The sequence below is a fragment of the Capricornis sumatraensis genome, chromosome 2 (genome assembly GCF_032405125.1).
Source record: "Capricornis sumatraensis isolate serow.1 chromosome 2, serow.2, whole genome shotgun sequence".
Lineage (NCBI taxonomy): Eukaryota > Metazoa > Chordata > Mammalia > Artiodactyla > Bovidae > Capricornis > Capricornis sumatraensis.
The window spans coordinates 217,691,326-217,718,273 of record NC_091070.1 but is presented as its reverse complement, the minus strand read 5'-3'; the positions used below and the strand labels follow the sequence as shown (position 1 = coordinate 217,718,273).

Genomic DNA, 26,948 nt, shown 5'->3' with positions numbered 1-26,948 from the left:
CTGACAGGGAGCTGGGAGCAAAAGGGGACCCTAGTTCTGCACCGGGAAAGACTGGACTCCACCAAGACTACACAAGCGTGGGGGGACCGTGAGTTTCAGAAAGGACGGAACCTGGCCAGCACCTTAACCGCAGTCCGTGAGACCCTGGGCAGAGGACCCCGGAGGCTGCGCCCAGGCTCCTGACCCTCGGAATCTGTGAGGCTATAAACGTGTTCTGTAAGCCTCCGAGTTGAGCGTTGCTTATTACACAGCGACAGACGGACACACAGGCCCTGAGCCCCCGGCCACCCAGAGGTGCTGGTTGGCCCCACTCCAGGCTGCGGTGGGAGCACCATGGATTTGGGGCTGTCCCCTCTGCTCCTGGGCAGTCACTGGGGGCTCTGGGGCCACCGGTCACAGAATTCTAAATGCAGTTTTATGTTGATCATTCGTGAGGCCTCCTCTGCTGGGAAACGGAAGCAGGGATTCTCCACGACTTCAGTCCCATCCCAGCCTGCTCCCCGCGGGCCTGGAAAGACACAGAGCCCCACCCCCGGTGCTGGCTCCCGGCTGTTGGTGGCAGCGGTGAATTCTTCTGACCCAAATACTTCCTGCTCTTCTGGGCTACTAGTTTCAAGCACAACAAAGAGCCCCACAGCTTGAGGAAGGCGTGGAGGGAAATAAATCTGCAGCGCCGAAATGAGACACAACAAAGCTGAGAAACTCAGTGGGAGCCGGGGGCCGGGGAGGAGCGGGACTTCCGGTAGGTGCTCCCGCAGGTGCTCAGAGGCTCCGCATCCCCTGCGCTAAGGGACAGGCCCCCTGCCCCAGGTGACCACGTGACCACGGCGCACCTTGCCCGGAGCTTCTCTGGAAGGGAGGAGGCCTGACCTTGGGGAGGCTGCCTCTCACCTGTTTTCTGTTGGAGCGGAGCCTCTGCCCGGCCCCCGGCACACGGCCACGCCCAGCCTGCCGGTGGAGGGAGCAGGCGTTTCCCGTGACCAGAAGTGGGGGGAAACGGGGACCCAGGTCGGGGCCCTGGGGGACCCAGTGATGACTGGCTGTCAGGCTTGCTGGAAGTGACCAGGCCTGGGGAGCACGTGAGTCAGGGTTTAAAGTGCTGAGCGGTTTGTAGTGTGTGTGTATGTGTGAGTCTGTGTGTGTTTGTACCTTTGTGTGTCTGTGTGCACGTGTGTGTGTCTGCTTTGTGTATTAGTGTCTGAGTGCATGTGTGTGGATGTGTGTATATATGTGTCATATGGATTTGCGTCTCTGTGTCTGTGTGTCTGTGCCTGAGCCCCCGTGTAAGGAATCAGAAGTGGAAACTGAGGGGCCAGGAGTGTGTACTCCTGAGCGCCAGAGGTGTCCTCGCTCGTCCCCAGTGGCTTGCTAGGTCAGGGTTCCGGCAGGCGATTCTGGTTGAAAGAATCTCCTTTAATCTCTTTGTTGTTGTTTAGCCAGAGTCCTGTCTAATTCTTTTGCGACCCTCATGGACTGTAGCCCGCCGGGCTCCTCTGTCCATGGGATTCTCCAGGCAAGAATACTGGAGTGGGTTGCTCTTTCCTTCTCCAGGGAATCTTGCCAACCCAGGGATGGAACCCCTGTCTCCTGCTTGGCAGGCGGGTTCTTTACCGCTCGGCCAGCAGGGCAGCTGGTTTAAAGAGTGGCCTCCGGGAAAATCCAGTTCAAGTCTTGAATCCATTTCCGTTGACGGATCGGGACACCGACTGACCTTAGGGTAGACAGCTGCGCTGTAATCCTTGCACGCTGGGCGGGGCGGGCCAGGGAGGAGGTCGTGCTCAGACTGCAGACCAACCCTCCCTGGGGCGGCTCCTCCTCAGGAAGCCTGGTTTGGATTTCCCATCCTCTCCTTTCTCCCTCGGTGGATGGATGTGAGCTTGTAAGAAAGAAAAGCCCCAAACTGAAAGGTTCGAGAGGGTGTCCCTATTGGCCTCAAGCATGAGAATGTCTCTGCATTTAGAGAGACTTCAGTCACCCCAGTTCAGTTCAGTCGCTCAGTCGTGTCAGACTCTTTGCGACCCCACAGACTGCAGCACGCCAGGCTTCCCTGTCCATCACCCTTTCTTCATGAAATTCCAGAGGCCGAGTCAGCAGTCGGCCATTTTTGATTCTCTCCCTGAACAGAGGGCTCCAACCTCTGATTATCAAATACTTATAACATGTAATCACACAAGAAACCATACAGGAAAATGCTTACTGCCGTCTTATTTATTACAGAAAAAAAAAAGAAAGCCAAGTAATCACCCGGTAACAGAGAAATAGTTCAGCAAACTGGAATTGTTGTAGGGATGTTATGTGGTCATTAAACACACACATGTCAAATGCATCTGTAACATATATAGCAACGTGGAAAACTACTCCTGATACAGCTTTTTTTTTTTTTAATGTTAAAATGATGGTTGGTTTGTAAGATTCTGAGAAACAAACTAGAAAAAAGTAGGCAACATCCTGTCCCTTGTGTAAAGGGAATGGGATTATGGGTAAACAGATTTTTTCATGTTGACAATTGTGTTTATGTTTATAGCAAAATAATATTTGTAGATAAAGAGGTGTGTTACCTGTATGTTTATTTATACTCTACCGAGTTTGGTTAATTCACACATGCTTTGGACTAAAGATTTTCTTGACTTGAGTTTTATTAATTTGTGCACATAAATAGAAAAGAAAACTCAAAGAGGTATCTTTAAATACTTGAGGATGCATTGCTGTCGGTGTGTTAGAACGCTCTATTTATGTAGAATTATAGCACAGATCTAGTGGAATACCTGCTTCTCAGCAGGTGCCTTAGGTACTCAGCAGGAAGCAGGGCATTAGTGTGCGTGTCACAGAAAGCTAGGGAGTCCACTCTTAAAAGTGTTGCTTTTTCTGAGCTTTTTTGAGACATAGTCGACATATAACATTGTGCATCTTTAAGGTTTGTTACGTGCTGACTGGATATATTTGCATATTGCAAAATGATAACCATCATAGCTGAGCCAACACCCCTACCCCCTCACATAATTACCGTGTCTTTTAAAAATGTTTCTTTATTTGATTGGAGTATAATTGCTTGACGATGTGATACTGGTTTCTGATGTTGGTTTCAGCTGTGTGCGCGCGTATATGCCCTCCCTGAAGAGCCTCCCTCCCACTCACCCCCGTCCTGCCCCTCTCGGTCATCGCAGAGCTGAGCTCCTGTGCTGGACAGCAGGTTCCCGCTAGCTGTCTGGCTCACACGTGGTGGTGTCTATATGTCGGGGCTGCTCTCCCCGTTCATCCTATCCTCTCCTTTCCCTCACTGTTTCCATGTGTCTGTTCTCTCCGGGGGGGGGGGGGGTCTCTATTCCTGCCTTGGAAATAGCTTCGTCTGTACCATTTTTCTAGACTTCACATATGTGTTAATATATGTTTTTCTCTTTTTGACTTACTTCACTCTGTATAACAGGTGCTGCTGCTGCTAAGTCGCTCAGTTGTGTCTGACTCTGTGAGACCCCACAGACGGCAGCCCACCAGGCTCCCCTGTCCCTGGGATTCTCCAGGCAAGAACACTGGAGTGGGCTGCCATTGCCTTCTCTGATAACAGGCGCTAGGTCCATCCATATCTCTACAAATGACCCCGTTTAGTTCCTTTTAATGGCTGAGTGATGTTCAATTGTATAGACATACCAGGTGGGAACATTTAAGGTCTCTCTCTTGGCAGTTTTCAAGTGATACAGTATCAGCTCTAATCATTATGCTGTACTCGAGGTCCCCCCAAATTCACGAATCTTACAGCTGAAGTTTGCGCCCTTTGACCTGTATCTCTCCGTTTCCTCCACCCCAGCCACTGGTCACCACTGCGCCACAGTTTCTCCACATTTGGCCAAAGAACAGGTGGTTAATGAGCGAGGGCTGCTACTGAGCTGACCGTCTTTACGATGGTGAGCTCAGGCTGGTGGCTCCCAGCAGGCTCCTTGCACCAGCGGTTCTAGATGTGGATGGAACCCAGGGCCTGCTGCCTCTGTAAGTGATTGAAATGATGCTTGTGCCTGGTGAATATGGTGTGGACAGGAAGGCAGCCTGCTCTGGCTTAAAAATTTTTTTTTTTTCTTTTGAAAACAACTTTGTTTTCTTGAAGCTGATCTACAATGCTGCATTCACTCCTTTATAGTGGAGTACTTCAATTATACGCGTGTGTGTATACATATATAGTCTTCCTCATACTCTTTCTGCATCATGGTTTGTCCCAGGATAGCGAATATAATTCCCTGTGCTACATGGTAGGACCTTGTGGTTTATCCATCCTGTATATACCAGTTGGCATCTGCTAATCCCAAACTCCCAATCCATCCCTCCCCCTTGAGCCTGCTCTGACTTTGAATCCCAAATCTTTGTCTTAGGAAAGCTTCTCGTCTCTCTGTAAGGTGAGGTAATACCGGGCCCCAGAGGCTTCTTGCTCGGCTTCAACAGAAGCCTGTGTGCAGCTGAGCCGTGCAGGGCCCCGAGCCTGCTGCCCCTGCTCCTTGGTGGACATGGCCTGTCCCTTAGCCTTGGTCTTAGCCTTTGTCTTGTGGGGCAAGGGCTCCCTGCCCCCAACACAGAGAGGCCGACGCTATGGCACTGGCTTTTGAGAAAAGACAGAGCTTTAATTCGAGGTTGACCAGCGAGGAGACAGGAGACAAGGCCCTCTCTCTGCAGTCCAGGGTTGGGGCCACATTTAAGGGGCTCGGGGAATTTTAAACTCAGAAGCTAATTAGTTCATCTTAGATCAGTCCATTTAAGTGTTCATTGGAAGGACTGATGTTGAAGCTGAAACTCCAATACTTTGGCTACCTGATGCCAAGAGCTGACTCATTGGAAAAGACCCTGATGCTGGGAAAGACTGATGGCAGGAGGAGAAGGGGCCACAGAGGATGAGATGGCTGGATGGCATCACCGACTCAATGGACATGAGTTTGAGTAAACTCCGGGAGTTGGTGATGGACAGGGAGGCCTGGCATGGTGCGGCTCATGGGGTCACAAACGGTCCGACACAACTGAGCGACTGAACTGAACTGAACTGAAACCAGTCTGTGTCAGTGACTTGCGCACCTGGAAGTCGCGTTTCGCTTATTAAAGGACTTCTCACATGGTAAGGGCTCTGATGCCAGCACTTCGTTCTTTGCTTTCCGTGGTCTGAAGCCTCTTGGTCCGGAGTCATCCTGGAGGCGTGGCTTCTGCCTCTCCACGCACAGCACTGTCTCTGCACAGTGACTCCAGGTTTGATTAGTCAACCAATCTGTTTGAGGAGGCAAGACCCATTCAAGGTCAAGGTTTTACGTGCTGTTTTAGCAGCTTCATCTGAATGTAGGGTGATCCTAAAGGCAGTTCAGTTCGGTTCAGTCACTCAGTCGTGTCCGACTCTTTGGAACCCCATGGACTGCGACACGCCAGGCCTCCCTGTCCGTCACCAACTCCCGGAGCTTGCTCAGACTTGTGACATCGAGTCGGTGATCCAACTTCAGTAACTTTCTGCCTTCCATGGTCTCTCAGGCTGAGCTGCCTGCCGGAAGCTGGTCTCAGGGCCTGCTGGAGGCCCCTCCTCTGGTTCACTTTCTGCAGAGACCTCAGCCCACTGCTTGACAAGCTACCTGGTGTAGGGCTGGCTACACAAACTATGTCTGACATGCTGGCTTCTTGCTAAGCCAACCCCACGTTCACTCATGAGATCTCTATTGAGCACCTACTATAATCTCAGTGATTAGATAGCATCACCAACTCAATGGACATGAGTTTGGGCATACTCCGGGAGACAGTGAAGGACAGGAAGCCTGGTGTGCTGCAGTCCATAGGTCGCAAAGAGTTGGACACGACTCAGCAACTGAACAACAACAACAATCTCAGTGAACACTCTGCTTTCATGAGCGGTTACAGCCCAGCGAGAGAGAGAAACAATTACCATCAAAGTAACTGAATTAAGGTAGAGTTAGACACTGAGATCATTTCAGTCAAGAGGAGGAACAGGGTGCTGCAGGTGGGACGATGGCAGGGAGTGTTGTCTCTTCTATGAGCTGCTGTTTACGGGGACTGGACGCAGGATGGGATGGGGCGGGGGGCATCGGGGTCCTGTGGGAGTGGCAGCTGTGAGAACAGACGGGACACGGGGGCTGGAGAGGGGTTCGCATCAGCGTGAGCGGAGAGCAGATGTCGCTGCTGCACTGGAAGGCAAATCCCCCAGCTTATTTGGTGGTGTGGTTGACAGATAAGCAGCTCTAGCAACCCCTGACCTTTGAGCCTGTGTCTGTTTGTTATCTCTCCTGGGGCTTCAGGCTGCTTTCCGGACTCTGGTTTGCCCTTTGACCTGCCAAGCAGAGTTAGAGGTGTCATTTTATCCCTGGAGGGCCAGCCAATTCGGGGGCTCCCCATTTGTCCTTAGTGTTTATTTTACTGTGCCTTTTTTTGAAAAAGTGTTTTAACTTATTTATTTATTTTTTGGCTGTGGTGCTTGGGATGTGGGATCTTAGTTCCCCAACCAGGGTTTGAACCCGTGTTCCCTGCCATGGTAGCTCAGAGTGTTAACCACTGGACCACCGGGAAGTCCCTATTTTACTTTGCCTTTGAGTTTCATTTCTACTCGTGGGTCAGGAATCTGCAGCAGGACAGCTTTGAGTTCTTGCATGGGTGGTGGGTTCTGGAGAGAGGGCTGCCCTTGTAGAACCCATTCCCCAACCCCAGGCAGCTGTGAGTCTGGGGGCTGCAGAAAAAGCTGCAGCGGGATGTCGCCCACTGACACCATTAAGTGTCCCGAGGAATATGGGTTTCCAGACGCGGTCTCCGGGAACACTCCGCTCTGCGGAGTCCCTGTCCCCGGGGAGCAGATGGGCCTGTGAGCCCATGTCTGCCAGGCATGGTAACTCCGGACACTTTCTGTCCAGAAAGTCTCACCGGTAGTTAGGACTCGCATCTGTTTGATTCTTTTCCTCTTGTCCCCACAGGGCAGAGCAGACCAGCCTGTGGCCCTGGCTGCTTGCTGGGGACTTGGGGGCTGGGGTGGAGGGGTCACTTCCTTTCCTCTCCAGAATCGCTTCCCTTCCTACATCGAGATGGGAGAGGCTCTGCTCACAAGATGGGCTGGCTCTGAGGTGGATTTGGCCAATTTTCAGGGAAAGATTTTTCTAGAAGCAATGCAGACAATTGTTGTTATTTAGTTGCTAAGTTGTGTCCAACTTTTTTGTGCCCCATGGACTGTAGGTAGGCTCCTCTGTCCACGGGATTTTCCAAGCAAGAATACTGGAGTGCATTGCCATTTCCCTCTCTAGGGGATCTTCCTGACATTATCTGCCTCCTGAGGAAACATGCTTCACACTCACAAAAGCATTCTTGCCAAAAGATAGCCAATATCCAAGCAGATTTCTGTTCTGAGCCACCAAACTACAGAAGATACAGGTTTTGCAGGAGCATATTCAGTGACCATACAGGGATGCAATCAGCAAAATCCAGACTGAAAACTATAGGAAAATATGATTTCTTCCACAAATAAATTGCAAGGAAAAAGAGGATGCATGTACATATACTGATATTTGCAAAAGAAATAATAGGATGTCTAAGAATCCCCTCAAAGTAATCTTTGGTGGGAGTGGGCTTTGGGGGTGTGGGTACAGCTAGTTCTTGGGAGGTGGATGATGGAAGCCTGAGGTTCACCAGAATGACCTTCTTCTGCTCTGTTCTGGTACACGCCTGACATTTTCTATAATGAAAAAATACACAGAGTTTGCCCAAATTTATTTTGATCACAGAGTCCTTTTTCTCCAGGGCATATCACTGCATGTTTTCAGTTAGTCAGTTCAGTCACTCAGTCATGTCTGATTCTTTTTAACCCCATGGACTGCAGCACACCAGGCCTCCCTGTCCATCACCAACTCCTGGAGCTTGCTCAAACTCATGTCCATTGAGTTGTTGATGCCATCCAACCATCTCATCCTCTCTCGTCCCCTTCTCCTCTTGCCTTCAATCTTTCCCATCACCAGGGTCTTTTCCAATGAGCTGGTTCTTCGCATCAGGGGGGCAAAGTATTGGAGTTTCAGCTTCAGCATCAGTCCTTCCAATGATTATTCAGGACTGATAAGGGACTCTCAAGAGTCTTCTCCAACACCACAGTTCAAAGGCATCAATTCTTCAGCGCTCAGCTTTCTTTATAGTCCAACTCTCATATCCATACATGACTATTGGAAAAATCATAGCTTTGACTATATGGATCTTTGTTGGCAAAGTGATGTCTGTGCTTTTAAATATGCTGTCCAGCTTTTTCATAGCTTTTCTTCCAAGGAGCAAGTGTCTTTGGATTTCATGGCTGCAGTCACAATCTGCAGTAATTTTGGAGCCTGAGAAAATAAAGTTTTTCGTTGTTTCCGTCGTTTCCCCATCTATTCGCCGTGAAGTGATGGAACTGGATGCCATGATCTTTGTGTTTTGAATGCTGAATTTTAAGCCAGCTTTTTCACTCTCATCTTTCATTTTCATCAAGAGTTTCTTTAGTTTTTCTTCGCTTTCTGCCACAAGGGTGGTGTCATGTGCATATCTGAGGTTATTGATATTTCTCCCGGCAATCTTGACTCCAGTTTGTGCTTCATCCAGCCTGGCACTTTGCATGATGTACTCTGCATATAAATTAAATAAGCAGGGTGACAATATACAGTCTTGATGTACTCCTTTTCCAATTTGGAACCAGTCTATTGTTCCATGTCCAGTTCTAACTGTTGCTTCCTGACCTGCATACAGATTTCTCAGGAGGCAGGTCAGGTGGTCTGGTATTCCCATCTCTTTAAGAATTTCCCACAGTTTGTTGTGATCCACACAGTCAAAGGCTTCGGCATAGTCAATAAAGCAGAAGTAGATGTTTTTTTGTGGAACTCTTTTGCTTTTTCTATAATCCAACAGATGATGGCAATTTGATCTCTGGTTCCTCTGCCTTTTCTAAATCCAGCTTGAATATCTGGAATTTTACAGTTCACATACTATTGAAGCCTGACTTGGAGAATTTTGAGCATTACTTTGCTAGTGTGTGAGATGAGTGCAACTGTGGGGGTAGTTTGAGCATTCTTTGGCATTGCCCTTCTTTTGGATTGGAATGAAAACTGACGTTTTCCAGTCCTGTGGCCGCTACTGAGCTTTCCAAATTCACTGGCATATTGAGTGCAGCACTTTCACAGCATCATCTTTCAGGATTTGAAATAGTTCAACTGGAATTCCATCACCTTACTAGCTTTGTTTGTAGTGATGCTTCCTAAGGCCCAGTTGACTTTACATTCCAGGATGTCTGGTTCTAGGTGAGTGATCACACCATTGTGGTTGTCTGTGTAATGAAGATTTTTTGGGGGGATAGTTCTGTGTATTCTTGCCACCTCTTCTTAATACGTTCAGCTTCTGTTAGGTCCATAGCATTTCTGTCCTTTATTGTGCCCATCTTTGCATGAAATGTTTCCCTGGTATCTCTAATTTTCTTGAAGAGATCTCTAATCTTTCCCATTCAATTGTTTTCCTCTATTTCTTTGCATTGATCTCTGAGGAAGGCTTTCTTATCTCTCCTTGCTATTCTTTGGAACTCTGCATTCAAACGGGTATATATTTCCTTTTCTCCTTTGCCTTACACTTCTCTTCTTTTCTCAGCTATTTGTAAGACCTCCTCAGACAATCATTTTGTGTTTTTGCATTTCTTTTTCTTGGGGATGGTCTTGATCCCTGCTTTCTGTACAATGTCACAAACTTCCATCAATAGTTCTTCAGGCACTCTATCTATCAGATCTGATCCCTTGAATCTATTTGTCACTTCCACTGTATAATCATAAGGGATTTGATTTAGGTCATACCTGAATGCTCTAAAGGTTTTCCCTACTTTCTTCAATTTAAGTCTGAATTTGGCAATAAGGAGTTCATGATCTGAGCCACAGTCAGCTCCTGGTCTGGTTTTTGCTGACTGTATAGAGCTTCTCCATCTTTGGCTGCAAAGAATATAATCCATCTGATTTTGGTGTTGACTCTCTGGTGATGTCCATGTGTAGAGTCATCTCTTGTGTTGTTGGAAGAGGGTGCTTGTTATGACTGTATGTTTTAAGGCTTTCAGTACAGTGGGAAATGCTAAAATGTTTTGAGATCCTTGAAACACTAACCATTTTTGTAAATAGGTTTTCTGGAACCTATTTACCTGCCAGTTTTAATCCAGGAACCACAACTGAGAGAGTGCCGTGCCTCTCGGGCTTTTCAGAACATTTTTGGAATAGCTACGGATTGTTCGAAAGTTAGAGGTGATAGGAGGAGGAAGTGAGCCGGTATGATGACTAGCATTCAATGGCTATCCTGCAGGGTTTTAAGATGTTCGTATGCATTGGCCCTGCGGGCCCTGGGGACATGCTTTCCAAGCACATCACAACAGAGCTATGTCACAGCTATCGTTCACCCTGATTTCCAGATGGCAAGATGGGGTGCGTAGTGGCCCAGGACTGGCAAGCCAGGTACCTCTGACTTGGAACTCCATTCCATTTAGGGCTGTCCGTGTTTGGTCAGTGTCCCGGGGGTGAGCTTGCTGAGATCATTTGGCATCGTTCAGCCTCCTCGCGTCGCTGTCTCTCTGCAGTGCATGGCGCAGGTGGATGGGGTCCTACGTCCCGGGGCCGCCCCGGGCCAGCCCTGCATCTTCAAGCTGGTTCTCCTGGGCAGTGGCTCTGTGGGCAAGTCCAGCTTGGCTGTCCGGTATGTGAAGAACGACTTCAAGAGCATCCTGCCGACCGTGGGATGTAAGTGATGGGACGGGACACCCCTTCCTTAGACCCCTTGTGGGGAAGCCAGCGCTGCTGACCCGGGTGTGGGGCACATGGGAACCAGCCACCTGGGAATTCTCATGCCCTCCTGGAGCCTCAGGCGTGCCGGGGGCACAAGGTCCTCCGTGGGCCGGTGGGCACGCACGTGGAATCCAGAACTCAACCAGGCTTCAGCTCAGCTGGAAGATTCCAGGGCTGAGTCTGGCGCCGAAGGGTTGGGTATGTGAGAGATTTTGTTGGTGGAGGGGGAGCCCAGAAGAAGCACCTGCCACCACGCTCTGCCACCCGACCCCCTAGACAAGCCGGCCTCTCACTCTGGCTGGTTGCCCTCCTACTAAAGCTAGTCCTGTTCTGCCCGGACTCAGTTTACCCTCCTGGCTTGGGTTGGAGGGGGGATGGGTGCTGTCAGAAAGGTTGTCAGGGAGGGAGGCCCCTCTCACTGTGCTGCTTAAAGAGGCTAACGGGTCACAGCCTTCAGAGGGGAAGGACTTTGGAGCATCTGTGGGCAATCAGCCTCCTTCACATCCTGTCTAGGAGTGAAACCCCCCATTTCCCACCTAAAATAGGGAAACCCAACCTGTACTTTGTGTCAGTTTGCTTGGGAGGCAGCCCAACATGCTGGAAAGACACCTAATTTGGAATGAAAGCTTTGGTTTGAAATTTGGACTCGATTATGCACAGTCCCTTGGACTGCAAAGAAATCCAACCAGTCCATCCTAAAGGAAATCAGTCCTGAATATTCATTGAAAGGACTGATGCTGAAGCTGAAACTCCAATACTTTGGCCACCTGATGCGAAGAACTGACTAAATTGCAAAGACCTTGATGCTGGGAAAGATTGAAGGTGTGAGGAGAAGGGGACGACAGAGGATAAGATGGTTGGATGGCATCACCAAAGCAATGGACATGAGTTTGAGCAAGCTCCGGGAGTTGGTGATGGACAGGGAGACCTGGCGTGCTGCAATCCATGGGGTCACAAAGAGTAGGACACAACTGAGCAGCTGAACTGATACTGGTGGATAAGCCTTCCATTTCTCTGCATCCATTCATTCATTCACTCATCTGTTCACTCCCTCTCTCACTTAGCAAGTACCTGCTGGGTGTGGCCTCTGCCCCAGGCCCCTAATCGGTATGGAGGATTTTCTAAATGCCAAGCAGGCACACCAACATAGAAACAAAAAAATTCAATGAACAGCCTTTGGGGGCCCTCAGTCTTCTCAGGACGGTGGTTCCTGAGTCCCTGAGGGCATGCAGGGCCAAAGGGACTGGCCAGGGCCAGGCTCCTGGAGTCAGTGGTGGGAAGGGCGGAGGAGGGCGTGGGGCTGGCCGTGGGATGGAGCTGTGGGGAGAGGACTGTGGATTCAGGCCCGCTGAGGGTGCACAGGGCAACCTCTTCTCCATCAGCAGGAAAGCTGACCCCACTCACCTGTGATACTGGACTGGGCCTTAAAAGAAAAAATACAACGAAGTGCTATGTCTGGCCTCCAAGTGGGTTTTAGTCCAGACCAGAGACCACAGAAGGGGCTGGGCCGAGCTGGGGTGTGGGGGGCTGTGTGCCTGCGTGTGAGCCTAGATCTGGACAAGCTTTCCACGCTGGTCCTCGCTGTCTTCTTCCCCTGAATCTGGATCCAGGTTCACACGCAGGCACACAGCCCTCCATATCCCAGCCCAGCCAGAGGGTTGAGATCCCACCTGTGAGCTCACAGGGCTCTGCCTGTTTTTGTGAATAAGGTTATCTGGGAACACCTGCCCATATCTGTGTATTCTCAGTGGCCCACAACCCTCTGGCTGAGGGGTGTGTGTGTGTGTGTGTGTGTGTGTGTGTGTGTGTAAGTTGCTTTAGTCGTGTCCAACTCTTTGCAACCCTGCGGACTGTAGCCCACCAGGCTCCTCTGTCCAAGAGATTCTCCAGGCGAGAGTACTGGAGTGGGTTGCCATTTCCTCCTCCAGGGGCTCTTCCCAACCCTGGGATCAAACCCATGTCTCTAATATCTCCTGCCCTGGCAGGTGGGCTCTTCCCCTGCATGTCTCAGGGGCGTCTCTGGAGGGGTGGTGACATCTAGTGCTTGTGTGCGGATTTACCAGTGGAACCAGTTTGGACCAGCTGGGCCTTGTGTGAAGCAGGGGAATCTCCAAGGGTGCTGGGTTTCTGCCCCCTCCGCCCCCCTCCCTGCTGAAGGAAACTTTGCTGGAGCCCAGGCGTCCCTGAGGAGTCACCCATGTCGTGTTTCCTTCAACCTGGAGGCAGTTCACGACTTTTACAAAAAAGGGAAGGCTGCAGAGAGGGCTTGAGTGAGCAGGAGTGGCTGTTTAATTAAAAGGTCAAAAAGCACAACCTTTCCTTGTGTTAGCGTTTAGCCGAGGAGACTCCTTTGTATTGGGGCCACCATATGCAAGTTGAAAGAAAAACCCCAGTGAGTTCTTCTGTCAGTCAGTGTCCGCAGGGGGTCCATTCAGCTCAGCGAGAGGAAGGCACACCTGCTTCCAGAGGCTGGGGAGGGGGCCGGGAGGGTCCCCAGGTGTCCCTGCCACTGGGCCCCCTTGTTGAATCTGTGGGGGGGCCAGAGGAAGTCGGAGCCCTGCTTTGCGTCACCATGAAGAGCAGCGTGCCACGTGGCCCCGGTTCACATTATCGGCTGATGAAAATGTGCCAATGTGTCATCTCCCCCAGCACGTTCCAGAAACGTGAACGGTTCCTGGTTCTTGGTCTGATCCTGCCCCCAGACCCCGGCTTGTTGCCAGTATCATTTTAGGCAAAATCTCCAAGTCTGTTTGCATATCGTGGAAGTTTGTCTCTTAATCACTCTTCGTCTTTACCTGTGAACAGGTAGAAAATGTGGTCAGCAGTTTTCTGAACAAAGAAGGAATACATGTGGGGTCTTTTCTGGAGCCAGAGAGTCTGCAGGGCAAGGGTGGAAGTTGGCATCAGTTACCAGCCCAGAGGGCCCTCTAGGGGCCTGTCTCTCTCTCTATCCCGGGAGACGAGGTGCTGTGGTCTGTAAACAGCCAGCAGCCTCTTGTACCACATCATTGTTCCAACTGAAAACCCTGCCCTCCCTGGAAATTTGTTAGGATTTTATTAAATGCATTGATTTACGCTCAAGCATGAGTTGTCATTTTCAGAGTAGAAAAGGAAAATATCAGAAGCTAAGACAGCTAAACAGAGGAAACAAACCTGGGTTTTATGCCCACCTGTCGCCCGGCAGTGAGGGCTTTTAGGGTGAAACCAAAATCGAACTCAGAAGTGTGATGTGACCTGACAGCGAATAGGTGAAGCACGTGGGCAAAAGGCTGCTGCTCCCGGCCAAGGAGCCGGGGAGCCAGGGAGAGGGGAGAGGGAGGCGGGGAAGCGATGTCAGGTGTCAGACAGGCGCCTCCTCTCTTTTCTCATGGGTTTGACAACCACGCTGGGAAGAGGGCAGTGTTGACTCGTGGTAAGGAAGGAAGCTGGGCTTTCGAAGGTTTAAGGGAATCAGCAAAGTTCTTGCAGCAGTTAGGCCCCCTTCCTAGGCCTGTACGCGGCCCTCACCCTCATGATGCCAACAGTCCTAGTGGAATTTCATCCTGCTCAGGCTTCCCTGGTGGCTCAGAGGGTGAAGCGTCTGCCCGCAATGCGGGAGACCTGGGTTTGATCCCTGGGTAGGGACGATCCCCTGGAGAAGGAAATGGCAACCCACTCCAGTACCCTTGCCTGGAGAATCCTATGGATGGAGGAGCCTGGTGGGCTACAGTCCACGGGGCCACAAAGAGTCACACACGACTAAGCGCCTTCACTTTCACTTTTCTCTTAGGCCCCACAGTAGCCTCTTAGGAGCCGGGAGCTGTCAGTCCTGCTGTTGAGCTGCAGACGGCAGCTTTGGCCTGGTGTCGTGGTCTGCTGGGCTGTCGCAGCAGAACAGCACAGACTGGGTACCTTATGCAACAGAGACTTATTCTCACAGGTCTGGAGGCTAGAAGTCCAAGCGTGAGGGGCTGGCAAAGTAGGTTTTACTCGGAGCCCTCTTTTCTTGGCTTATGGATAGCTGCCATCCTGGTAACTGGCTGTGTGTCTGCATGGCCTCTTCTTTGTGTTTGCAAGGGATGGAGGAGAGAAAGAGAGACAGACAGACAGGGAGAGAGACAGAGACACACACACAGAGGGAGAGACAGAGAGAGACACACAGAGAAACAGAGAGACAGAACATGATGGGGGTGCATTCTTACAAAGGCACTAACCCCGTTTTGGGGGCCCCACCCTCAGCTGGACTTCCCTTGTAGCTCAGTTGTTATAAAGAATCTGCCTCAATGCAGGAGACTCAGGTTCAATCCCTGGGTCAGAAAGATCCCTTGGAGAAGGGAATGGCAACCCACTCCAGTATTCTTGCCTGGAGAATCCTATGGACAGAGGAGCCTGGTGGGCTACATAGTCCATGGGGCTGCAAGAGTTGGACATGACTGAGCAACTAACCCACCATCCTCAGGACCTCATCTAAGCCTAATCACCTCGCAAAGGCTCCATCTCTGAATACCATCACGCTGAGGGTTAGGGCTTCAACCCACTGACTCTGGGAGGACACAGTCATTCAGTCCATAGCACCTAACAGGTGTATATGATTCCAAGCTTGTGGATGAGCAGAAAAATGCAGGCCGTGCAGGCAGAGGCCCCGTTGGCGGCTTCCATTTGGGAGTTGCCCCAGACCAGGTTCTTGTGAGAGAGAGTGGTGATCCTCCCCTTGCTGTGCTAGAATCTCAGCCCAGACGTGTCTCTTACCCTCCATCTGTAGTGGATTGAATCGTGTCCACAGTGATACCTCCATGTCCTGATCCCCAGTACCTGTGGCTTTACTGGGGAAGAGGGTGTTTGCAGACATAACTAGTTAAGGCTATTCCTGGATTTCGGGTGCACCGTGAATCCCATGACCAGTGTCCCTGGAACAGGAGACTGCAGAGCTGCAGAGGGGACGGCCCTGTGAAGACAGCGGCAGAGGGGGGAGCGCCTACAAGCCAGGGCCACCCATCATTGCCACCCCAACCGGGAGCTGGGAGGGGGCGTGGGGCAGAGTCCCTCCCAGAACTTCTGGAAGGAACCAGCCCTGGTGACACCTTGATTTTGAACCCCTGACCCCCAGAACAGAAATAATACCTTTCTGCTGTTTTAAGCCACGCATCGTGTGGTCGTTTGTTCTGGCAGTCCCAGGACACTCACACGCTGCCCTTGAAGTGACAGTTTTCATTTCAACCACAAAGCCACATCTGCCAGAACCTCCCAACAAGCCCCCAACCCAGCCCGGGTCTGGGCAGGGCAGCAGCTTCGCCTGAAGCACCCACAGGCTTCTCTGCAGTCTCTGGTTTAGCTCTGTATGTGACACACCCCATAAGCTACGGGGCCAGAACACCTTTTTAAAAATAACATTTATTTTTTTGAAGTATGGTTGATTTGCAGTGTTGTCTTAGTTTCTTCTGTACAGAAAAGGGATTCAGTTGTGCCTGCCCCTCGCTTGGCAGCCACAGGCTGTTCTGTGTGTCTTTTTATTTCTTAGATGAGCTCATTTGTGTCATAGTTTAGAGTCTGCATTATGTGATGTCATGCAATATTGGTCCTTCTCCATCTGACTTCCTTCACTCAGTATAATAATCTCCAGGTCCTTCCATGTTGCTGCAGGCGGCATGATTCCATTCTTTTTTACGGCTGAGTAATATTCCATTTTATATATGTACCACATCTTCTTTATCCATTCATCTGTTGATGGACATCTAGGTTGCTTCCAGGCCCTGGCTATTGTAAAGAATGCTGCTGTGAACGTTGGGATGCACCTATCTTTTCTAATTAGAGCTTTTTTCTTTTCTGGATACATGCCCAGGAGTGGGATTGCTGGATCATATGGTAGCTCTGTTTTTACGTTTTTTGAGGAACTTCCATGCTGTTTTCCATAGTGGCTGCACCAATTTACATTCTGGGGACAAAACATCTTGGTGTTACTAATTAGCTCCCTTAAAGTCACGTCACTTGGGAAAGCTCTGGGAAGGGGAAAAGCAATCTTCACATGAAAGGTGGATTGCCCAGGATGTCAAATGGAAGGTTTGGGGTAGTTCTTTCATTGTGTGTGATCATTAAGCAGAGACACAGATGCATAAAAGTCCAGGTGCTCACTGCCCACAGGGGTGACAGGTGAGAACACAGACGTCTACCTGCAAGTGAGTGCGTGTGGAGCACAGGATAGGCTACCATAGTCTGCCTCCTGGGGAAGGGGGGCCCAGCAGCACCCCGAGGGCCGACACTCAAAGACCCCAGTGGGCTTGTCAGGAGGTGGGGAAGAGGAAGGATTCTAAGCAGAGTTGTCAGTGGAGATGGGAAGTCGGGAGGCAGAGGTGTGGATGAGGCTGGGAGGTTAGCAGGAGGCCAGGAAGGAGTCAGGGGAGGAGATGGGTGACCGTCAGTTGCATTGCTGGACACCCATGGGGATGTGCGGACCCCTGGTTGCCAGAGACCCTTCCATGCCACACATGGTCCAGAGGATTTGAGTAGGACCCTAGAGTCCATCTTCCCACACAAAGCCTCTGTGTAATCTACAAGCAAGTTCCTTGTAACTCTGCTTCTTCTGGAAACTGCCACCTTCCAGAAGAGGTGTTTGCTGAGCCTTGCCCACAGAGGGTGCCAGGGAGCATGGGGCTGTCTGTCTCCCACTGGTGAGCTGAGCCCAGGTTGAGCCTGGATAAGGACCTCGTTCTTCAGGCAAAGGTCGCTCTGGGCTTCTGTTTCAGGTGCGTTCTTCACCAAGGTGGTGGACTTGGGGGCCGCGTGTCTGAAGTTTGAGATCTGGGACACGGCTGGTCAGGAGAAGTACCACAGTGTCTGCCGCCTCTACTTCAGGGGCGCCAACGCTGCACTTTTGGTGTATGACATCACCAGGAAGGTGAGGCTCACCTGGGCGTGTCCCTGCCCTCCCAGGTATGAGGAGGCTATCTTCCGGAGGCATCATGTGAAAGGCCTGGGCTGGTCCTTTATATTAAAATCGTGATAACCAGTGGAGAATCCTTCAGTGAAAGTTGGTCACCTCCTCCAGGAAGCCCTCCCTGACCACCCCTCTTCCTGCTGCACAGTTGGGTTTGTGGCGCTCTGTGGTCCTCTTTCTGGAGCATCACTATCCATCACTCATGATTCCTTGGGGGGGTCAGTTGGACCGTAGTTTACATGGGGTGGCCACCAACACCTGCCTTGTCTTTTCTGGGACGGCTGAGGAAGAACGCCAAGTCTGCCTGACGGTCCCGTTTTCCTTTTTCAGGATTCCTTTTGCAAAGTGCAGCAGTGGCTGAAGGACCTGGAGGAGGAGTTCCACCCTGGAGAGGTCGTGGTGATGCTGGTCGGCAACAAGACAGACCTGGAAGAGGAGCGGGAGGTGACCTTTGAGGTGGGTCTGGAGACAGTCATCAAGTCTCAGTAGGGGAGATGGGAGGGACCTCAAACACACGTGACCACCCACTCGCACAGCCACACATGCACACACAATTCCCAATTCAGTTTTCTTCCTGGGCCAAGGTTTCTGATCTCTCCTGGGAAGGTCAGACCCAGAGATGGTGGCTCCCAGCTGTGGGGAGAGCCCTGAGCATCACCATAGACCCCACATCCCCTGGGCACCGAGGCCTGGCAGGGGCAGGCAGCACCAGGAACGAGGAAACCATGGCCCTCCCCACCCTCTCCCCCTGTGAGTAATGTGGGTTTCAGGTCTTCATCTTTGTGTTCAACAAACTGTTCAAGAAGCACGTGCTAAGTTGCTCAGTCATGTCCGACTCTGTGAGACTCCATGGACTGTAGCCCAGCAGGCTCCTCTGTCGTGGGGCTCTCCAGGCGAGATACTGGACTGGGTTGCCATTTCCTCCTCCAGGTTCAAGAAGGGGCAAACCCACATTTATTTGCTAGGAAATTAGCAAGGAACAGAGGATCCAGAGGTGTAAAATGACTAAGAGCAGAAAAGGTGCTCAGGGAGGTGAGCTTGCGGAGTGCTGGGAGCCCGGAGCAGGGAGCACGGGCCCGTGTGTGTGTCCGTGTGTTACAGGTGTGTGTGTCTCTGTGTGTATAGGTGTGTCTCTCTGTGTGTATAGGTATGTGTGTCTCTGTGTGTGTATAGTGTGTGTATGGGAGAGTGTGTGTGTAGGAGGCAATGTGGTGTCTGTGTGTAGGAGGTGTGTGTCTCTGTGTATGTACAGGTGTGTGTGTGTAGGAGGTAAGGTGATGTCTGTGTATAGGTGTGTGTCTCTTTGTGTGTACAAGTGTGTGTGTCTCTGTGTGTGTGTGTATAGATATGTGTGTGTAGGAGGTAAGGTGGTGTTTGTGTATAGGTGTGTGTCTCTCTGTGTGTACAGCTGTGTATATCTCTGTGTGTGTATAGGTATGTGTGTGTAGGAGGTAAGGCGGTGTCTGTGTATAGGTGTGTGTCTCTCTGTGTGTACAGGTGTGTGTGTGTGTAGGAGGTAAGGTGGTGTCTGTGTACAGATGTGAGTGTCTGTGAACAGGTGTGTGTGTCTCTGTGCACAGATGTGTGTGTCTGTGTGTGTAGGAGGTAAGGTGGTGTCTGTGTGGACAGGTGTGTGTGTCTCTGTGTGTGTACAGGTGTGTGTGTGTAGAAGGTAAGGTGGTGTCTGTGTGTACAGGTGTGTCTCTCTATGTGAACAGGTGTGTGTGTCTCCATGTGTGCACAGGTGTGTGTGTAGGAGGTGAGGTGGTGTCTGTGTGTAGATGTGTGTGGGGTGGGTCTAGGAGAGGTGGAGGGGCAGATGAAGGGAGAGGGTGCTGGGTGGCAGGGGGTAGGGAGGGGAGGGAGGCTGGAGGCAGGGGGCTGCCAGAGAAGCCCCATACTGCCCTGGGGCTCAGTGGCAGAGCCCCCCGCTGTGGTGGTGGTGGGCTCTGGGGCGGGGATCTGATGGGTGACTTAGAACGAACATGAGGAGGACAGTTCAGGCTGAGGGGGAGATGGGACCCGGGTGGGGAAACCCTCAGGGAGGCCAGGGGTACAGCTCTGGGGCGGACGGGGCCTCCTCTCTGCTCCCCCAGGACCCCTGCCCTGGGCTTGGCCAGCCTGTGGGTGGGGGACCCCATGGCTTAGACTGCACGGGAGCCGCCACCCCGGGGCCTGGGCTGTTGACCCTGGGACCCCAGACCCCACCCTGGCATCTTCTTCACTCTGAGCTCCCGCAGGCTGGGCCTTAGGCTGGGGGTGGGGGGACAGAGTGCACAGACCCCCAAGCTGCAGGTGCCTCGGTCGGGTGGAGGCCAGGCTGACCAGCGGGCAGTGAAGCTTTCACAGTAATTTGGGGGCTTTTCATCTTAAAATAATTCCAGCATTACAGAACTTGTTGCAGAAATAGTACAGATAGTTCCTGTCTGCCCTTCCCCAGCTTTCCCAGGTACGAACGACTTACTTATGTAAGCACAGCGAGTGAAAGTGAAAGTCGCTCAGTCGTGTCCGACTCTCTGCAACCCCATGGACTATACAGTCCGTGGAATTCTCCAGGCCAGAACACTGCAGTGGGTAACCTTTCCCTTTTCCAGGGGGAATCTTCCCAACCCAGGGATCGAACCAGGGTCTCCTACATTGCACTCAGATTCTTTATCAGCTGAGCCACAAGGGAAGCCCGAGAATGCTGGAGTGGGCAGTCTATCCCTTCTCCAGCGGATCTTCCCGACCCAGGGATTGAACCGGGATCTCCTGCACTGCAGGTGAATTCTTTACCAGCTGAGCTCTCAGGGAAGCTGTTAAGCACAGAATGATGAGCAAATCAGGAAACAAATAGCCACAAATGCTCTTAGCTCAGGTTGTATCACTTTTCCACTATGGTCCTCTCCCTGCTTCAGGGAGCTCTGCTCCTGAATCTGGCCACTGAGAAATCCCCCACCCCAGTGGGCGTTGTCCCTCCTGCCCTGTTATTCTTTCTTCCTTCCTGGCTGGCCAGGAATGGCTGGCCAAGTCGCTCCTGGTTCATCTTGCCCTTTCCCAGCCCCAGCCCTGGAAATCATTTCCCTGAAGAACACTGGTTCCTTGTGTGGGGGAATGAATTTAGGAGCCAGGGTCTCTGCACTGGATGTTCTCATTCCATGGGCAGTGAGATAACCATGAACCCCATCCTGGGGGACCTCAAGGACAAACTGGCAGATGGAAGGGTGAGGACCTGCAATTTAGGGGCTAGAGGCTGCCGGGGTCCAGCCCCGGTGGATCCAGGGAATTCGAAGCGGGGACGGCGTTGGCGAGGGAAAAACTTATTTATTTATTAACATAAGATTAGATTAGGAAGAAATAGTATAGTAGGACAATTAAGTGGAGAAAAGAGGCTGATTAACTTGGGTTACGTGGGAAACCAATAAAGCTCCAGACAAGGAGCTTGCACCACCTACGTTAGGCCACCAGCGCCCGTTTGAATATCCGAGAGTGCCCAGCCTTGAGCTCCCTCTCTTACGGATCTTAGAAGCCGGGACAAGTAAGTAGACATGGTGAGCCTCCACGCCCCAGATAGGAATTCAGCCTGAAATTAGAGTAAAGAGGAGACACGGGGGAAACCAGTCCTTCCAATGACTGGCCCCGCCTCTATTGTCCTTCAAGGCCTTTTATTCCTTTTTGATTGTACATAGAGATCAATGGGTAATACAAAATTATGTAGCGTTCGCAGCCCAGCCTCTTTCTGTATATCTTTTTGTATACAAAAGGTCTCAGGTGGTTTACATTATCTTCTGGCCAAGAGGCTTGCTAACACTTTTTGGCTCTCTTCCTTAATGAATGTTAATCTCGTTTCCCCTGAAGTGTTTTTCTTTAATCTGCATCTCCTTAAAAGCGCTAAAGTTACATCTCTATAGAACAAAGGCGCAGTGGGTTATAACAAAGAAGGTACTTAACTCAAAGATCTAATGTTGCTAATACCAGGTCTACTACTTGTTTTTCTATATACCAACTATATCTAAAAATAAAGGATATGAAAATTTGGCAGCAAGCATTGACTCAACAAATGAAACCTTTAATCAGTCCTATTCTAAAGATTTTGACTCTTTGGAAGCCCCTACATTCCTAGGATGTTTTAAGCTTCCTGTGCCTCTCGAGATTGGGAGACTGTAAACAATCACATGCGCAGCTGTACGAGTCCTGCAGGCAGGCTGGAAAGCCTTCAGAGGGGTTTTTGGATTGAAACACTCGTATTATGCCCAGGAGATTTATTATCTAAAAGCTCTAAATTACTTTTTTTTCCAGAAAAAGGTGGTGGGGGGACAGCCCCCTGTTAATGACAGAAGAGTAGGTGGAAAGCGTAACACAGTAAAGCAGGCAGACTCTGGTCTTGGGGGGTGGATGCTCAGGAAATTCCAGGGGGAACCCCTGAAGTCTGATCACATCCTTGCATTTTGTCAGGCTTCCTTCTGCATGACCTTGTCATGGGTGGGATTCCTCACGCTGGCCCCCGGCAAGAGGCCCATTGCACTGAGAGCAAACGCTTAGAGTGACTCCACCTGGAACCCTCAAGCTAGTTGGGGAAAGGCAGATATTTGGGTTTCATTCAGATGACCAGGGGCTTCCCAGATGGCGCAGTGGTAAAGAATCCCCCTGACAATGTAGGTGATGCAGGAAAAGAGGGTTTGATCCCTGTTGGGACGACCCCCTGGAGGAGGAAATGGCAACACACTCCGGTATTCTTGTCTGGGAAATCCCGTGGACAGAGGAGCCTGGCGGACCACAGTCTATGAGATTGCAAAGATTTGGACATGACTGAGTGACTGAGGGTGCATGCAGATATGACCAGATGTGAGCTACCCGAAGTCACCAAGTCTTCATCTGTACCAGGTCACGTTGTCCTTTAAAACACAAATGATAATGAGCCATCTCTGTGTCTGGGAGGGGCTGAGAAGCTTGGGAAGGGGGTGGAGTGCAGCTCTGTGGGCCAGGTGAGGAGGGTGGATGCTGCTGGGTGTGATGCTGCAGGCCTGGCTGGCCCAGCCCCTGGGGCCCGCTCAGCCTCAGGCAGGACCATCTGGGGCCCAAGCTCCTCCTGGGAGGGTCTGGAGGTGAGGCGCCTGCCCAGGGGGGGCCCCAGGTCCTCCTTCATGGACACTTATCCCCTTCTTGGCCACACAAGCAGCCCTGGAGTTTCCCAGCCTCCCTTGCTTCACACACCATCACTCCATGCAGGCCTGACTCCTGTGACAAAAACAAGGAGGGGGAGCAGAGAAGGGCCCTGGGGGGCTCCCACCAGGCTGGCCTCACCACCCCCCCCCCTCCATGTCTCGCTTGCTTTTGGAGTCCCCCACCCCAAGATTCCATGGTGGGAGGGGAGCCTCCCCACAGACCCCACTGGGGGCACTAGGCTCCCCTTCCAGTGAGTGCCACACCCCACTCCTGGCCCCGCTGCCCAATCCTGACTACCTCCCCCAGGAGCCCCAGTAACAGGACGTGAGGAATGAGGTTCTCCGCTGGTGTAACTGTCCCGTGGTCTTTCTGGGATTAATGTGGACTTTCCATGGTCACTTCCTCCAGGAAGGGAAGGAGTTTGCAGAGAGCAAGGGGCTGCTGTTCATGGAAACCTCGGCCAAACAGAACTACCAGGTGGCAGAGGTCTTCAACGCCGTCAGTGAGTGACCAGCCCCCCGCCCAGGAGCCAGAGGTGGGGTGGGGTGGGGTGGGGGGGTGCACCTTCTTCAAATGGGTCTTCTCTGGCCTCCTGAGGCCCAGCCGAATGTTGCCAGGGGCCTGGAAGGTGCACAGGAGTCAAGGGCGCCTGTTTCCTGGTTCCCGGAGAGCACGAGGGAGGGGGGTCTCCAGGGGCTGCCAAGGGTGCAGGGGCTGTGCTGGGCTGGGGGGCTTCCCTCCCAGCTGGGCTTCCCCCTCCTGTCATCCACAGCCTGGGAGCTTTTGCGGAGAGAAGAGAGCAAGGAGGGCCAGAGGCAGCGGAGAGACGCCCCGCTGACCCTGAGTGAGCGGCCCTCGCAGCGTGGCCGATGCTGTGCCCACTAGAAGCGGCCGCTCCGGGGGCAGCTGCGGGGAAGCGGGTACTCCCAGCCCGCGCCCTGGCGGTCCTCTGAGCGAGCTCCAGCCAGCTCCGTGGTGACGGCGGTGCTGACCCGGGTCCACCGTCGAGCCCGGCGCGTGCCTGAGTCCTCAAGGCGCAGGAAGCCGGCATTCCTTAGAATAATCGCCAAGGTCGTGGGAGTCCTTTGGGAGACGTTTGTGTCTCCAGGGGCCTCCAGAGGGTGGGGGCTCCACGTCCCCAGATGTCAGATTCCGCCTAAATCCCAGATGTCCTGGGGGTGGGCACGCCTGACCCTGCCTGGAGGTGCCCTCCTCAGGTGCCTGGCCACCAGGCAGTGAAGGAGGGGAAATCAGCCGGCGGGGACTTGGCTCTGGGCAGGAGGCCGCCCGGGGTGGGCTGGGGGGTTTCCCCTGCTCCTAGGACAGGGAAGAGGGGTCAGCAAGCCCCACTGGAGTGGACCATGTCATCACCGGACCTCTGTGAGGGTCCCTGAGGGGTGCAGCTGGGGGTGGGGCGGGGCCCCACTGTCCGCTTCTCGGGGTGACTGTGAGGACAAGACGCGTGGGCCAATAGGCTTGAGGACTCGGATTTCGAGCGGAGGGATACCTTGTTCTGCTCCAGTGAGTTTTTTTCCTAAAAGTAAACCCCTTCTCGCACATGGTCTCTGGTGAGTTTATAGGTGGGGGTTGTTACGCACGTCCCCCGAGGGCCCCCAGGCGGGGCGGCGGTGGCTGCGGTGGGCACAGGGCGTCTTTCGGGTGGAGACGCGTCGCGGGCTCGCCTGGTTCTTCCCTTTAGAGAGGCCAGCGGCCCCATGAAGGTAGTTCAAAGCTGGCTTACTACTGGGGAGGCGGTAATGCTGGTCCCCCTCTGGGACTGTGATAAGCAGGTGAGAAATTTTAAATGAGAAGCCACTGTCATTCCCCACCCCCCCAAAAGTGGCTTCACTTTGTCAACTGTAAGGATCAACAGGACAAACGTAAAGCGGCCTTCCCTGTTGATGCCGAGCCCCTTGACGTCCCCCAAACGCGTGTTTCTTTCCTAGACGATGTCCAGGTGAAGCCTGGCCGCTTTCTGCTGGGAGCCCTGCAGATTCTGGCTGCAGTGAAGTGTCCTATACGACCACTCCCTTGAAGATGGAGCGAGTGAGACGGGGGCCCTTGCTGTGTCAGGCCGCTTCCCGTGAGCTGTTTCCTCACTCGGGGTAGCGGGGTTGGGTGGCTTAGTCACCAATGTCCTGTCCGACTCTGGAGACCCCGTGGACCAGGCTCCTCTGTCCCCGGGATTTTCCAGGCAAGAACACGGGAGGGGGTTGCCATTTCCTTCTCCAGGGGATCCTCCTGATTCAGGGATTGAACCGGGGTCTCCTGTGCTGCAGGTAGTCTCCTGCATTGCAGGCAGACTCTTTACTGCCCGAGCCACCAGGGGAGCGGGCTGGGCTGAGACTCCCCCCGCAAAGGAGGAGACCACTTTGGAGGTGGCGGGAGGCTGAGGTTGCCTCTAGCCACTAGATGGCACTCCAGCTTCGCTGAAGCAAACCCCGCCGCTCCAGGTCTAGAGAGTTGCTTTGCTGAACAATGGATGTCTTTCAGAGGACTGTGGACCCATCCATGGTGAAACAGGAAGTGAGGAAGTCATGCTGCAGTAGGATGTCCATATGCGTGATTGCTTTCCTCCTGAATTTATTATTAAAGCATATTCTTTGACTCATTGCCACCTCCCTCCTTCATGCCTCCCTCCGTCCCCGCAGGATGGGATGGGGTGCATGGTGACCCTGGAGCCTGGGGTCCCCATTGCCAGGTGTGATTGCCCCTTTCCCTCACCTTCTCCCCCACGAGGCAGGTGGGGCTCAGCCCTGGAATCACCTGGAAGCCTCTGTAGACGGTATCCCTGAGCCCACCAGCTCCGTGGTAGATCTGTCTGCAGGGCGGCGTGGGCCCTGGGAGGTCCAGACCCACCCAGTGACCTAATATTCAGACACGGGGAGCTCTGCGGTGAGGGCAGGGGTTCTGCCTGTCTGTCCTCGCATGGGGCTCCCAGTGCCTGGTATGATTCTGGCATATGCCAGGTACTCAGCAAATGTGTCCCAGGAGAGGACTGAAGCTATTTTCCCCAGCATTGTAAAGAAAAGGCAGGTTTTTGCTAGAAACAGCCTCCACCACACCCAGGCACAGGTGCTTCTGGAGCCGTCCGTGTCTGCTGCACAAACCTGAGCTTAGTGCTCCTGGACTGTGAGGTCATGGTGGGCGTGGAGCCTGGAGGGAGATGAGTCCCTGGGGTTGCGGGTGTTCCGGGCCCAGATTCTCCGGGGTAAACAGCCCTGGGGGAGTCCAGTCTGTGAGCTCTCTCCTGTCTGCAGCTGCGGAAGCCGCTCCAGCCCTTTTCACGAGCCAGAGTCTGTGTGTGTGTGCACACGCACGTGTGTGTGCTCGCGGTGGAGGCAGGAGGCACAGCAGAGCTGAGAAGCAGCCTCCGGGAGCTACCCTGCTTCCTGCTTGTGGTCCTGACCGTCCGCCCCGCCTCCCCGCCCCCCGCGTCTGTTTCTAGCTCCTTCTCCCCTGGAAGAGTCCCCTGTGCCTGGAGGGGCTGACTCAGGATCCATTCCTTTCCTTTTAAAATAGTCCCTTTTCAGAGGCCACATTTAGAACAACTTGAAATCATCTTACCATTTGTAAGATGTTGAATGAAAAGAAAAAAAAGGAAGAAAGGGGAAAAAGGAAAAATACCTCCTTTAGAAGAATCCGCTCAGGAGGAAAGAATCAGAGAATCAGCATTGTGCAGCCCCCAGAGGACAGCTGGTCTCAGCAAGGGTACCCGGGGGCCCGAGTCCATGGCCAGGAACTCTTTGGGAGACAGGCTGCTGTCACGGGGCCCCACGACTTCTGAAGACCGTTTCTGAGCAGGCGGGAAACCGAGAGGGTCTTACAGTCTGCAAAGGGTCAGGCTCGGCTCCTATTGGAGTGGGACCTGGAGCCCACCGTCAGATACCATGCTGTAGGACAGACACGGAGCGTTCATGCCTCAGCGATGGCTGAGCCCCACTCTGCCCTTGGACCTAACTGCTCAGATGACAGGAAATACAGGGGCAGGACGGAAGGAGGAGGTCAGAGCGCTTGGGGGAGCAGGCACCACGTGCTGCGTGTGGATCATCCTACTAGGTAACGTGTCTGGGCTCTTGTAAGAGTCAGTGTTGTGACAAAATCAGATGACGGGGGACCAA

At 52.5% G+C, this 26,948-nt stretch overlaps 1 protein-coding gene across 2 annotated transcripts; it reads left to right on the top strand.

The window, feature by feature from the left end:
• Positions 1-951: 951 nt before the first annotated feature.
• On the top strand, positions 952-25,356 carry RAB17 (RAB17, member RAS oncogene family). Of its 2 annotated transcripts, XM_068965263.1 has the most exons (7): positions 952-1,079; positions 10,568-10,727; positions 17,492-17,643; positions 18,013-18,138; positions 23,236-23,329; positions 23,600-23,671; positions 24,774-25,356. In XM_068965263.1, the coding sequence occupies exons 2-7, from the start codon at positions 10,571-10,573 to the stop codon at positions 24,860-24,862; spliced, it is 690 nt and encodes a 229-aa protein (XP_068821364.1). In that variant the 5' UTR covers positions 952-1,079; positions 10,568-10,570; the 3' UTR covers positions 24,863-25,356. The 2 variants fall into 2 exon arrangements, with proteins under 2 accessions (XP_068821364.1, XP_068821365.1); XM_068965264.1 differs by having other exon boundaries at positions 23,600-25,356.
• The last annotated feature ends 1,592 nt before the right edge of the window (positions 25,357-26,948 follow it).

Coding starts and splice junctions, on each gene's coding strand:
- RAB17 (XM_068965263.1), top strand. CDS start 10,571: ATGGCGCAGGTGGATGGGGTCCTACGTCCCGGGGCCGCCCCGGGCCAG. Junction 23,330..23,599: donor AGAGGTCTTCAACGCCGTCA/GTGAGTGACCAG, acceptor TGTCATCCACAG/CCTGGGAGCTTTTGCGGAGA. Junction 23,672..24,773: donor AGACGCCCCGCTGACCCTGA/GTGAGCGGCCCT, acceptor TTTCTTTCCTAG/ACGATGTCCAGGTGAAGCCT.